This window comes from Macaca mulatta, chromosome 6 (assembly GCF_049350105.2).
Source record: "Macaca mulatta isolate MMU2019108-1 chromosome 6, T2T-MMU8v2.0, whole genome shotgun sequence".
In the NCBI taxonomy this organism is placed as follows: domain Eukaryota; kingdom Metazoa; phylum Chordata; class Mammalia; order Primates; family Cercopithecidae; genus Macaca; species Macaca mulatta.
Window position 1 is genome coordinate 117,688,684 of NC_133411.1, and position 15,263 is coordinate 117,703,946.

At 35.4% G+C, this 15,263-nt stretch overlaps 1 protein-coding gene across 10 annotated transcripts in view; it reads left to right on the top strand.

The window, feature by feature from the left end:
• The window catches only part of FER (FER tyrosine kinase), a 445,427-nt gene that overhangs the window by 85,964 nt on the left and 344,200 nt on the right, over nt 1-15,263 (top strand). For 7 of the 10 annotated variants that reach the window (XR_013418480.1, XR_013418479.1, XR_013418478.1 and 4 more), the window contains 2 exons: nt 4,326-4,499; nt 6,943-7,042. Coding sequence is in view for 7 of the 10 variants with exons in the window: in XM_015140536.3 (XP_014996022.1) it covers nt 4,326-4,499; nt 6,943-7,042 (274 nt within the window). In the remaining 3 variants the exon portion in view is untranslated. Of the gene's footprint in view, nt 1-4,325; nt 4,500-6,942; nt 7,043-8,513; nt 8,661-15,263 lie in introns of those variants that run through there. The other 3 variants (XM_078005097.1, XM_078005095.1, XM_078005096.1) reach the window with 1 other exon arrangement.

The window sequence follows — 15,263 nt, forward strand, 5'->3', positions numbered from 1 at the left end:
CAGTCTCTCATTCTTGATTTTTGTTGGTATCCTGTGGGATTTTTGTCTAGTCTAGTAAAATTAAATTATTATCACTTTAAAGTTTTGTAGCTCTTCTTTCAATAATGATGATATTTATATTCTGTTTTACAAATTTTAACCATGTTTTCTTATGATTATATTATTGTTATTTGCCCATGATTAAATTTTTCTAAAATTAAAATTCAGATATTTTTACTTTTTAAATATTTTTTAACCTGTCTATAACTTTCAGCATCAGTGACTTCCTACTGGTAAAATTCAATTGTAAGGAACACTGTTAGCAATCATTTCTGTATGATGAAGCAATTTTAATGTCTTCAAGTGGCTGACAGTATTTTGTTTATTAAGTTACAAAGAATTAGCTTGCAGCTGGGTGCAGTAGCTTATGCCTGTAATCTTAGCACTTTGGGAGACTGGCAGGAGGATCACTTGAGGCCAGGAGTTTGAGACCAGCCTGTGCAACATGGTGACACCCTGTCTCTATTTTTTTTAAAAAAAGAAAAAGAATTATCTTCCACAAATTATCCTAAATAACAATTTATCTGTGCCCTGATCATTGCTATGCTGTAACCAAAGAGCTATATCTGCAACGTGCTATTCCAGTTGTACTGCAAATATTGAAATGTATCTTTACTTTTGTTTGTTTCTTTGTTAAGCATCTATTAACATTTTACTCTCCTCTGTTTTAACAAATATCCCACCCACCCAGCTAATTCAAGGAATTAGATCATCCAGACATCTTTTTGTGTGTGACTTTCAACCATTCCTTTTAGGTCAGTGTTTCATTTGCATTACATGCTGCTCTGCTATTTCTGTTATTTTTTCAGTTGAAGATAGAGCTGTTTATTTTTTCTTCACTATCAGATTATATTATTACCTAATTCAATGTTAAAAAAATATTTATGACTGAGCATGGTGGCTCACACCCATAATCCCAGCACTTTGGGAGGCTGAGGTGGGAAGATCACTCAAACTCAGGAGTTCAAGACCAGCCTGGATAGCATAGTAAGACCTTGTCTCTACTAAAAATCAAAATAATTAGCTGGACGTAGTGGTGCATGCCTGTAGTCACAAATCCTTGGAAAGCTGAAGTGGGAGAATCTCTTGAGCCTGGAAGGTTGGGTCTGCAGCGAGCCATGATCGTGCCGTTGCACTCCAGCCTGGGTGACAGGGTGAGACCCTGTCTCAAAAAAAAACTCTTTAAAGCCACTTTTATGGCATGTATTTAATTCATGGTTTTATTCTACATTCCTCCTTCCTTTTTTTCTTTCTTTTTTCCTACTTCTTCCCTCTTTCCCTCCCTCTTGTCTCAAACATCACAGTAAATACTCAAAATATTAAACATGATCCCATCTTCATGGAGCTTCCATTTCAGTTGAGGAGACGTTATAAAAAAACAAACCACCAATTATACATATAGATAAATAATTGTTTTAAATGCTGAGAAAAAGTAAGACAGAATAACAAGGATTAGACTTACAGGATATTTAGCTGATTACTAAAGGAAGATATGGATCTTGCCAGGTGAAGGTGAGGAAGAGCTTCTAGGTAGAGGTAAAAACTTTCAGGAAGAGATTGGAGCTTGATAGGTTTAGCAAACTGAAGAAAGAACATTTCTAGCATTTATTTTGCTTGGTAGAGAACAGCAAACATGAAGTTGCAAGGATAGATTAGAGGACAGATAATGGGAGACATTGTAAGTCTTAGAAGGAGTTTGGGCTGGGTGTGGTGGCTCATGCCTGCAATCCCAGAACTTTGGGAGGCCAAAGTGGGTGCATCACTTGAGGCCAGGCGTTCGAGACCAGCCTGGGCAAAATGGCAAAACCCCGTCTCTACTAAAAATACGAAAATTAGCTGGGCGTAGTGGCTTATACCTGTAGTCTTAGCTACTTGGGAGGCTGAGGCACGAGAATCACTTGAACCCAGGATGTAGAGGTTGTAGTGAGCAGAGATTGTGCCACTGCACTCCAGCCTGGGTGATGGAGCAAGACTCCATCTCAACATAAAAGAAAGGAGTTTGGATTTTTCTTTAAATGAAAAGGAAAGCCAATGTAGTGTTTTAAGGAAGACAGTTACATTACTTTTTAATTTTTTATTATTATTATTGCTACTTTAAAGAGAATGGATTGGAAAGGAGCATGAGAGTGTACCATTTGGGAGATGTTGTAATAGTCTAAGCCAGAGATAATCATAACCTTCAAAGGAGTGGCAGTGGAGATAGAGAGAAGACGATGGATTTGTGATTGGCTTTGGAGACAGAATCTGAAAGACTTGCTGATGGATTGTTCATGGAGAAGGGTGTCCTGGGATTCAAAGGAGCAGGGGACTTCTGCAGAAACACAGTGAATGTTTATTAGCAGCATTGGGGTGTTGGGAGTGAGATAGAGCCAGGCTTTTGTTAAAACTAGAAGATGACAGGAAAGTTCTGAGAAGAGGTATGAAGAATTTTCTAATTATAGAGCAAGAGTTCTTGACGATACAGGATTCTATAGATAGTGGCTTGGGTTGGATTAGGAGATACTGAGGGCAATATGGGGTTGACAGAATGGCAGTATATGCTTTGAGACCTTGGACTTCCTGTAGTGACTACAGTGAACAGGGCTTTTAGGCAGGTTGGGATGTACCCTTCTGGGAGAGGAGGGCAATCTGACCCAATTGTGTGATCTTTTGGCTTCCAAGAAATCTTCTTCCCTAGGCTGCAAGGACTCCTACATAGAATTACAAAAAGTTACTGCTACAAAGCACTTAAATAATATTTATTTTTGAAGATAAAGCAAGAAGACTGTCTCCTCTCACTTTTTATTTTTTTTGTAGCATTAATATTCTGCACATGCCATAGAATGTTTCTCCAACACTGCATAGTTTGAAGTGAAAATACTAGATGAAGAAGGCAAAGCTACATATATTATAGCCATTTAGTTTATGTTTTTAATCCATGTTTGTATAGTTTTATACTGTTTTCATCTTTGTTAAATTTTAGATTTTGAAGTAAGGACTACATTAGTTTTAAATTGCTTTGTGGTGTTAAGAGCAAGTTAGTGATTATATTTTCATATTTAAAAGTAAATATGATGGGTTTATAGGCCACACATATGTTCTGTGTTCATCATATCATTTCACAACTAAAAATGAGTCCCGTCCCTAAATAACTGTTCTCAAAGGTTGTTATTTTTTAAAAAACATGCAATACAGTGTATCAAAAACAAGATTGACAAGTCAGATCCTGGCAAGTATGTATTATGACTAAGAATTTGCTTTCTTTAGGCTGTAATTTTGCTTCAGTGCTTATGAAATTTTGATTTTTGATTACATTGGAATATTAACAGAAAGAAAATAATCCTATTCATTCACAGATCAAAAATAATAGAGTAGAAAATTATTATTGTCAGTATCTGAAACCAGACTTCGCTCATTTAAAAAATATCTTTTGGATCCACCCTATCATAGATCTTCAATATTGTTTCTGAATAGAATAATGAATACTTATAGTGAAGAGCATTCCTCTGTTTCTTTTTTTTTTTTTTTTTTTAGTATATATATGTCAGGAAGTCTAATAATGATTTGTTCTTCTAGCAGTTTCCGTATGCCCACTGATCCCAAACCTACAATTATGTGCCTCTTGCTATTGAGGCAGTGTGTTGTGCCCTTTGGTGTATTGTGCTGGAAGAACTATTGAAATGTAAAGATATTTGTTAGGAAAAGAACAGGGCTATAGATAGAAATCCATTAAATGCCAGTATTCTCACAGGCAACAAAAGAACAGGTACCAAAGATTGAAAAGGAAATTTTAGAAAGGGAGGAAAACAAGCCAGGAATGTTGAAAATAGGAAACTAAGTGAGCCTCCACAAAAGACAGTTTCAGAATGAAGTTGAGTCAGCAGGATCAGATGCCACAGAGAGAGGCAGGTTAAGATGAAGATGGGACAATGTCTGTTGCATTTGACCATTAGGAACTGAAGACCATAGTGGGGCATTAGAATGGTGTGGCAGAGCAGTATTTCAGTGTGCTGGAAAACAAATGAGAATTGATAAAGTGAAGACTACAACTCTTACAGAGTCCCCTAATCTTTTTCTTAGTTTTCTGTGTAGTCTCTGATTATAGAATTTTGAAGTATGTGTAGTTGAAGTTGAAGATGTTAAATATAAACCATTCATAGATCTTTACACAGTTGCCAGAAATCTATTTTTTATATTAATGTAATAATTTATCTAAAACTAAATATTTAAAGTTTTGAACTCTTAAAGCACAGCTAAATGGAAACCTTTAATGCAAATGTTAATTTTGTTTCTTTTTTTTTTTTTAGTCTTGGCTACTTATGATTCAGCAGACAGAACAACTTAGTAGGATAATGAAGACACATGCAGAGGACTTGAACTCTGGGCCTTTACACAGGCTCACCATGATGATTAAGGACAAGCAGCAGGTGAAGAAAAGTTACTTAGGTGTTCATCAGCAGATAGAGGCAGAGATGATCAAGGTTCGTTTTTCCATATTGAAGTTCTTTCTTGAAATTGTTTTCCAAATTCACTGAAATATTTTACCTTATTTGACTTTAAAAATTATGTATTTGTCATTTCCCAACAAGAAATAGGTTTATGGTCTCTAATAAGTAATATCTTATTGAACATAAAACACTGATTATAGGATATACTGTTACTATATATACTCATATGAAAGAAAAAAGAGGCTCCCAGTTAAACTATGACACAAAGCTTTATCACTTAGGCATTTTAGTTTTTATTTACTGAAATCATTCTCTGAGTCTTTTAAAACTAAATTTGTCTTATGTGATACTTTGCATAAATAAAAAAGAAAATATAGGCAAAATTACTTTTGGTATTCTTAAATTTACATATCCCTAATTTTCCCTACATTCAGAGTCTGTCTCTCTGAATGACATTTTTCAAATTATTTTTATTGTAGAAATTTGTAAATGTATAAAAGAAGAGAGAATAGTAAAATGAACTTCCACCTACCCATCACCTGAATAGTCTCTGTGTTTTCTATACTCCCACCCACTTTTTTTTTTTTTACATTGGATCATTTTAAAGATATCATTTTATCCATAAATATTTTAGAATGTATAGCTAAAATCAGTGTTCTTGTTAAAAATGTAACTAAATATCATTAATTTGCCTAAAAATAATAATTCCTTCATGTTATTGAATATTCTTTGTTGAAATGGTTGTTGTTTAAGCTTTTATTTATAGTTGGTTGGTTTCAGTCAGGATCCAGATACCATCTATACCTTGCATTTCAATGATACTTTAAAAAAAATGTAGGTTCTCCTTCCTGCCCAGTTTTTAATAAAATGCTATTTATTTGTGGAAGAAACTAGATAATTTGCTCTATATAATTGAATTTCCTTCATTTTGGGTTTTTCTGTTAGCATCTTTTGATGTGGTTTACATATTCCTTCATCTTTAATCTTTTCTGTAAATTGGAATTTAAATCTAGAGACTTGATAAGATTGGGTCTGGCTGGGTATTTTGGGCAAGAATACATCATAGGTGGTAGTATACACTTCCTGCAGTTTTATATTGGGAGGTATATAATGTCGATTTATCTTTTTATTATGTGAAACTTGACTGATTGGTTCCAGTGTTGTCAACCTGAGCAATCGATTCAAAAAGTTTTCTGGCTTATGCCTGTAATCCCAGCACTTTGGGAGGCATGGTGGGCGGATCGCCTGAGGTCAGGAGTTCAAGATCAGCCTGGGCAACATGGTGAAACCCCGTCTCTACTAAAAATACAAAAATTAGGTGTGGTGGTGCACGTCTGTAAACCCAGCCACTTGGGAGGCTGAGGCATGAGAATTGCTTGAACATTGGAGGCAGAGGCTGCAGTGAGCCTAGATCATGCCATTGCCCTAACAGCCTGGGCAACACAGCGAGATTCTGTCTCAAAAAAAAACAACCAAAAAAAGTTTTGTATTAGTCTTTTACCAAAATAGTTTTACAAAGTTAACCAGTGAGATTTTTCTTGAATGGGGAATAATTTGAAACTCATTTATATTTATATTGTAGTTATTTTTGTTTATTCACACAGTGTCATCATCTGTGTCATCGAGAACATTGATGATACAGAATTTCTTTAAAAGGGGTTTGAGATTATTTTCCAAGTTGCTGATAACCCCTTTTGCAACGTTTTGATGCTTTCTCTTTCTTAGTCTTCTCAAATGGCAAATTTGAAGATCTGTAGACAATATCTGGTACACGTATGTTTTCCTTAAATTGCATTTAAATGGCTTTTTGACTACAGTCAAGGACTTGCAATTGTGTCATTGTTCCATAGAAATAATATCTTAATTGTATTTTTAATTACAGAACATATTTCTGCACTTACCAAGTTAATTTTTTTTTTGAATTTTAGATAATGGCAGTGTTATTCTGTATTTGCCACCCCCTTTCCCTGCTGCCTTTTTTTTTTCGAGTCAAGTTTCAGCCAGGCTGGAGTGCAGTGGTGTTATCTTGGCTCACTGCAACCTCTGCCTCCCGGGTTCAAGCAATTCTTGTGTCCCATCCTCCCGAGTAGCTGGGATTATAGGCGTGTGCCACCACAGCCTGGCTCATTTTTTGTATTTTTAGTAGAGACAGGGTTTTGCTGTGTTGGCCAGGCTGGTCTTGAACTCCTGACCTCAGGTGATCCGCCTGTTTTAGCTTCCCAAAATGCTGGAACTACAGGCGTGAGCCACTGTGCCTGGCCTGATTTGCTATTCTTTTGTTTGTTTTCACATGCTATTGAATTTAGTACTGATTTTAAAAACATATTTGTAGTTTATTTTCTATAATTGTATATTAAAGAACAACTCTGACCTGTAAGTAGTAAAGTACACATCAGTTAATACTTTGGAATTTAAGTTCTTGAGCAATTTAAATTTAAACATTTTAAAACATTTATGCATTTTGTTTCTTTGACAGGTTACAAAAACAGAATTGGAGAAGTTAAAATCCAGCTATAGACAATTAATAAAAGAAATGAATTCTGCCAAAGAGAAATATAAAGAAGCTTTAGCTAAAGGTAAGGCAAAATTTTAAAAATTGTTTACTTAGGTGATTTTTATTCTTACTATTACAATAGAAAATAATGTCAAAAACCACAATTACTTTTGCACCAACCTAATAGTTGTTTTTTTTTTTTCTGTCCATCATTTCCATCATTGTTGTTGCTTTGAACCAGGATCTGATCAATGTAAACATACTGCATTTGATTGTTGTGTCGGTAGACTCTTAATCTTTTCATCCAGAACAGTCCTCCTACTTTTTACTGTATTTTTTTTTCCCCAAGAGTACAGTTTTCTTGTAAAATTTCTCATATGCTGGATTGTCTGACTGCATTCTCATGACTACTATTTAACTTGTCCCTAATCTATCTCCTATATTTCCTGTAAATTTAAGGATAGTTCTAGAGGCTCGACTAGATTCAGGTCAAACATTTTTGACAGGACTGCTTCATAGATGACGATGTATACTTTATGTTGCATCCTACCGGGAGGCACATTAAGTTGGCTTGTCTTACTCTCAGTGCTCAGTCAAGTTTGATTACTTAAGTCAAGTAGTGACTGCCAGATCTCTCCATTGTGAAGGTACCTTTACCCCATGTAACTGATAAGTAACTGCAGAGAGATACATTGGCATGTGTGGATAACCTATCCTCCAACAACCTTCTGTCCATTGGCATCACTTGGCATCCATTGATCATTCTTGCCAGTAGCAATATTACATTAACATCCTATCATTTGTAAAATGCCTAGCAGATGACTGGGAGGAGAAAGGAGGGTTGAGGGAAGAAACAGAGAACAGTGCAAAGAGGGAATAAAAAGCTGGAAATGGGAAAACAATTCCAAAAGCTTTGCTGATACCCTTCTCTTTTTACGTTTAACTCTTTTCAAAGTCATGAACTCTTTAAGGTAATGCAGGCTTGAAGCAGTGAGCAAAGAAAGCCTCTTGCTCAGGGCTGTCACTCTAGTAAGAGGTGAATGCATTTCAGTTAGAAGTGTTTCTTGACAGCAGCATAAAATAACAGGTACTTAAATGCAAAATACACAGATTTTACCTTCCTATTGCAGGTTAAATTCTGAATACCTTTAGTTGGTTAAACACATGGTTAGGTTTAGCCATAAAACAGTTTTGTGAATCCATAAAGCTTTGTGTCTGCACTAAGTAGTATAAAGGAAATAATATATTTTAAAAATCTTTTTAATTGTATATATTAGGAAATAAATAATGCTCTGAGATTTATCTCTTAGGAGACATCCAGAGGTTTGTTGGGGGTTCTGGCAAATATGGGGAATTCAGGTACTGTTTGCCATCATGTGCCTTAACAACTCCCTTTGACTATCATCAATGCTGTTGTTGTTCATGGGAAATAATTCTAATATGGGTTTTAGTCTGTTAATTAATTTAAAAAATCATGAATAGTGAAGGTTTGTGTCAGGAGTAACAAAGTAGTATTTAAGCTGCTGAACCTGCAGTCTGTTTTATACCATCAGGTGAGAGTGAGAGCCGAGTGGGAGGTCTTTCTGGACCAATGGTGTGCAAAATACTCAGCCTTCCTTTCTGTTTTTCCTGTGTCTTACCAGTGAAGAAGTGATGGATGATTGTGGGAATAAATTATGTTGTAAGTACCTGGGATTAGTAAGGATTAGTATTTTAGTATGTATTTGTATAGATGCTGTTTAGGTCTTTTTTTGAAAATCAACTATTGAAATTATGAGATAATCTGAGAAATTTTACCCAGACAGGATATTTGATATTAAGGAAATCTTGTTATATTATAGGTTTGATAATGAGACTGTGATTTTTTTTTTGAGGTTCTCTTTATTTTTGAGGTAAATGCAGAAATATTCACAGCTGAAATGATGTGATATCTGAGGTTTGCTTCAAAATTATCTAAAGAATAGGGAGTAGGTAGATAGAAGTGTAGATGAAACGTGATTGGTCATGAGTTGATGATTGTTCAAACCAGTTGATAGGTACATGGAAATATTGAACAATTCTTTCTACTTTTATATAGGTTTGGATTTTTCCACAAAAATTATATAAAAATAAAGAATGTCACCATAAGAAATGAAGGAAACTAGACATTGGCATAGGCAAGGATTTCATGACCAAAAACCTAAAAGCAAATGCAATAAAAACAAATAGCTGGGACCTAATTAAACTAAAGAGGTTTTGCACAGCAAAAGGAACAGTCAGCAGGGTAAACAGACAACCCACAGAGTGGGAGGAAATCTTCAAAATCTATACATCTAACAAAGGACTAAAATCCAGAATCTACAACAAATCAGTAAGAAAAAACTAACAATCTCATCAAAAAGTGGGCTAAGCACATGAATAGACATGAATAGACAATTCTCAAAAGAAGATATATAAATAGCTAACAACCCTATGAAAAAATGCTCAACATCACTAATTTTCAGGGAAATGCAAATCAAAACCACAATGTGATACCTCCTTACTCCTGCAAGAATGGCCGTAATCAAAAAATTAAAAAAAAAAAAATTGAAAAAAAAAAAGCAGTAGATGTTGGCATGGATACAGAGCTCAGGGAATGCTTCTACCCTGCTGGTGGGAATGTGCACTAGTCCAGCCACTATGGAAAGCAGTGTGGAGATTCCTTAAAGAACTAAAAGAACTGTCATTTGATCCAGTAATCCCACTACTGGGTATCCACCCAGAGGAAAAGAAGTCATACGAAAAAGATACTTGCACACGCATGTTTATAGCAGCACAATTCACAATTGCAAAATTGTGGAACCAACCCAAATGTCCATCAATAAACAAGTGGATAAAGAAACTGTAGAAGAGTATATAAAGAGTGCACCTGCCTTGCACTCTTCCCCTCAAAATCTCTTCCCCTCAAATCCCCAAAGTCCACTGTATTATTCTTATACCTTTGGGTCCTCAGAGCTTGGCTCCCACATATCAGTGAGAACATAACTCAGGTTTTCCATTCCCGAATTACTTCACTTAGAATAGTAGTCTCCAGTCTCATCCAGGTCACTGCAAATGCTGTTAATTCATTCCTTTTTATGGCTGAGTAGTATTCCATCATATATATATATATATATGGAAAACAAAGAAATCAAAGAAAGGTCTCAGATATTTCAGTATCAGATTATTCTGAACCTATTCCTTATCATTTTATATTTATATGCTAATACATTTATGTATTAATTCCTTCATTTAATCACTCATTTAAGAAGATTTTCTTCTGTTTGGTAAATGCCAGAGATATAAAAATGAAAAGGATGTGGACTCTACCTTCAAGCCATTGAAAGTTGAATTTTTTTTTTTTTTGAGATGGAGTCTCGCTCTGTCACCAGGCTGGAGGGCAGTGGTGGGATCTTGGGTCACACTGCAGCTTCCACCTCCTGGGTTCAAGTGATTCTCCTCTTCAGCCTTCTGAGTAGCTGGGACTACAGGTGCCCGCCACCATGCCCAGCTAATTTTTGTATTTTTAGTAGAGACGGGGTTTCACCACACTGGCCAGGATGGTCTCTATCTCTTGACCTCATAATCCACCCGCGTTGGCCTCCCAAAGTGCTGAGATTACAGGCATGAGCCACCACGCCTGGCTGAAAGTTGAAATTTTTATAAAATCAAATTTTTACCCAATTAAAAAAATTTTCAAGCCTGTATAAAAGTTGAAATGATAACATAATGAACTCCTGCATACTTTTTACCTGGATTCACAAATTGCCAAAATTTTGTCATGACTGGGCTTCTGCTGTCTCTATTTCTGGCTCTGTCTTTCTATGTGTATATGTATGAACATATTTATATAAAGTTTTCTTTTGATGAAGCACTTGAAAGCATGTTGTAACATCATAACATTTCCTTATAAATATCTAAGCATGTATTTTCTAAGAACTATATTTTCTAACACAACCCAAGTTAGCATGCCCAAGGAATTAAACTTTGATACACTAATAAAACTAAATACATACTCTGTTTTCAAATTTATGACAAAAATGTCCTTTATAACCTTGTTTATTTTGGATCCAGGGTCCAAATAAAGGATTATATATTGTGTTAATTGCCATGTAGAAGAATTTCCCTTACTCTCTTTATTTTTTAATAGGTTTATTTTGATACAATTAACATCCAACAGCACTTATTTAAAATATTTATTTTGATAAATTTTGATATATGTACACACCTGTGAAATTATCACTACAATCAAGATAATGAACATGTCTTTCACCCCTGAAAAATTCCTGGTGCCTTTTTGTAATCCCTGTCTTCCACCTCTCTGTGATCTTCCATCTTCTATCTCCAGGCAACTACTAAACTGCCGTCTGTCACTATATAGTTTGGTTTTCATTTCTTAGAATATTTAAAAAGGAACCATACAGTACACACTCTATTTTGTCTGCCTTCATTTGTTCAGAATAGTTATTTTGAAATCTATCCATGTTGTTGCATGTACCAGTAATTCACTTTTTAAAATTGCTCATTAGGACTCTATTGTATGGGTCTACTACAGTTTGCTTATCCATTTTCCTGTTAATAGGCATTTGAGTTGTTTCCAGTATTGGGCCATTACAAATAAAATGACTGAACATTTATGTACAAATCTTTGTATGGATATGTGGTTTTATTTTCCTTACATTAATACCTAGAGGGGGAATGACTAAATCATATATTGAGATATGTTTAAGTTTTGAGGAGCCTACCAATCATTTTCCCAAAGTATCTGTACCATTTTGCATTCTTTCTAGTAGTGTATGAGTTTCCTCCACATGTTGGTAGTACTTGGTATGACATATTGGTAGTACTTGGTATGTTTCCTCCACGTATTGGTAGTGCTTGGTATGACCAGCCTTTGATCTTAGCTGTGTATCTCATTCCAGTTTTACTTTTCATTTTCCTAGTCACCGATGATGTTGAACATCTTTTCATGTGCTTGTTTGCTATTCATATCTTCTTTAGAGACGTACGTGTTCAAACCTGTTGCCTATGTTTAAATTGGGTTGATTTGTTATTACTGAGGTTTGAGAGTTCTTTATATTTTCTGCATATAAGTTGTTCATTAGAAATATGATTTATAAATATTTTCTTGTAGTTTGGGGCTTATATTTTTTAATGTTGACTTAAGTACAAATATTTGTAGTTTTGAAGAAGTCTAATTCACTTATTGTTTCTTATATGGATTGTCTTTTGGTGTTGTATCTAACAAATATTTGCCTAACTTAAGGTCACTACGATTTTGCGCTTTCTTTTCTTCTAAAATTTTTATAGTTTTAGCTTTTACATTTAGGTCTGTGATCTCTTTTGGCTTAATTTTTGTGCATGATGTGAGGTAAAAGTTTAAATTTATCTTTTTGCATGTGAATATTCAGTTTTCCCAGCTCCATTTGTTGAAAAGACTGTCCTTTCCTTACTGAACTGCTTTGACATCCTTGTCAAAAATCAATTGACCATATATGTGCGAGTCTATTTTCCACCGACCTGTTTGTCTATCTTTATGTCAGTACTACACTGTCTTGATTACCATTATGTCTTAGTCAATTTGGGCTGCTGTACCAAAATACCATAACCTGGGTGCTTAAAAACAACAGAAATTTATACCTCACAGTTCTGGAGACTGGAAAACCTAAGATCAAAGCACTGGTAGATTTGATGTTTGGTAAAGGCCTGTTTTCTGTTTCATAGATGGTACCTTCTCCATGTGTTCTCACATGGTAGAAGGGGCAAATGAGCTTCCTTAGGCCTAATTTATAAAGGTACTAATCCCATCCTTGAGGGCTCTACCTTTATGATCCAGTCACCCCACTAAACACCCGACCCCCTAACACCTTGCAGGTGTTAGTATTTCAATATATGAATTGTAGGAGGGGCACACACATTCAGACCATAGCACTATAGCTTTATAATTCTTAAAATCAGATAGTGTTAGCTGTTCAACTTTGTTCTTCTTTGAAGTTGTTTTGGATATTCTAGATCCTTTGCATTTCCATATACTTTTTTGGATCTGTGGATAATTTCTGTAAAATAGCCTGCTGGGGTTTTGATAGGGATTGTATTGAACTTAATAGATCAAGTAGGGGAGAGTTGACTTCTTAACAATGTTGAGTCTCCTAATCCATTTACATGGAATGTTTCTCCGTGCAAATCTTACATTTCTTTTATTAAAGTTCTTTCTGGCCGGGCGCGGTGGCTCAAGCCTGTAATCCCAGCACTTTGGGAGGCCGAGACGGGCGGATCACGAGGTCAGGAGATCGAGACCATCCTGGCTAACATGGTGAAACCCCGTCTCTACTAAAAAATACAAAAAAAACTAGCCGGGCGAGGTGGCGGGCGCCTGTAGTCCCAGCTACTCGGGAGGCTGAGGCAGGAGAATGGCGTAAACCCGGGAGGCGGAGCTTGCAGTGAGCTGAGATCCGGCCACTGCACTCCAGCCTGGGAGACAGAGCGAAACTCCGCCTCAAAAAAAAAAATAAAATAAAATAAAATAAAGTTCTTTCTTTATTTTTGGTGCTATTGTGGATAGTATTGTTAATTTTATTTTTGGATTGTTCATTGCTGGTGTATATATATAAATACAATTGATTTTTGAATATTAACTTTTATCCTGTGGACTTACTGAACTTGTTTATTAATTCTAGTAGACTTTTATTTTGTTTTGTTTTGTTTACATGGTGTCTTGCTCTGTCGCCCAGGCTGGAGTACAGTGGCACCATCTTGGCTCACTGCAACCTCTGTCTCTCAGGTTCAAGCAATTTTCCTGGCTCAGCCTCCCGGGTAACTGGGACTACAGGTGCCTGCTACCACTCCCAGCTAATTTTTTGTATATATGTTTTTTTTCCAGTAGAGATGGGGTTTCACCATGTTGGTCAGGCTGATCTCAAACTCCTGACCTCAAGTGATATGCCTACCTCGGCCTCCCAAAGTGCTGGGGTTACAGATATGAGCCACTGTGCCTGGCCTCTAGTTTTTAAATATGAATTTCTTAGGATTTTATACTTATAGGATCATATTATCTATATATAAAGACAGTTTTACTTTTACCTTTTCAATCTAGGTGACTTTTTTTTTCTTCTTCTTTTTCTTTTTCTTGCCTGATTGCAGTGGCTAGATCCTCCAGTATAATATTGAATAGAAGTGAGAGGAGCAAACAGTGTTGGCTTGCCTTGTTCCTGAACTTAGGTGTAAAGTATTTATTTAGTCTTTCACCTTCAAGTATGACGTTTGCTGTAGTTTTTTTAAAGGCTTAAAAAAAATTGTACTGAAGTAATTTTTCTCTTTTCCTGTGTTAGAATGGATGTTACATCTTGTCAAATGCTCTTTCTGCATCTATTGAGATAAATATGTGCACATTTTGTTTGTTAATATGGTTATTTTGATTGATTTTCACATTTCAAATATTACACCAACCTTGCATAAAATCTCCCTAGTCATGACTAAGAATACAATTTTCTTAGTCATGATGTATTATTACTTTTTATATTGTTGGATGTGATTTGCTAAGTTTTTGTTTATAATTTATCACCTATGTCTATGTTTCTTGTAATGTCTTTGTCTCATTTTCATATGAGGATAATGCTGGCTTCAGACTGGTTACCTTCTCACCAGTTTTCTAGGAAGATTTGTGTTGAGTTAGTATTATTTCTTTCTTAAATATTGGTAGAATTCACTTGTGAAACCATCTGGATCTGCTTGTTTTTATGTTTCCTTTTTGGTTAAGTTTTTAAAGTATAAATTCACTTGCTGTAATCAATACGGGGCTATTTTAGCCAGGTATGGTGGCGTGTGTTTGTTGTCCCAATTACTTGGGAGACTGAGAAGGAGAAGGATCGCTTGAGCCCAGGAGTTCGAAGTTACATGCCATTGCACTCCAGACTGAGTGACAAAGTGAGACCTTGTCTCTGGGAAAAAAAAAAAAAAAATGGGGCTACTTAATTTGTTTCTTTTTATTTTAGGTTTGGTAGGTTGTCTTTTCAGGAATTTGTCCATTTCATATAAGTTATAGAATGTATTGATAGTAATTTGTTCATAATAGTCCTTTATTCACCTTTTTATATTTATAGAATGTGTAGTGACATTTCCTTTATTGGTACTTTTTCTCTTGTTTCCTGATCATTGTGACTAGAGGTTTATCAGTTTTATTAATCTTCTCAAAGACCAGCTTTTGGTCTTTTTTCTTCTGTTTTTGTGATTTCTACTTTAACAATTTCTGCTCTGGTCCTTATTTCCTTCCTTCTGCTTGCTTTAGGCTTAGTTTGCACTTTTTCTAT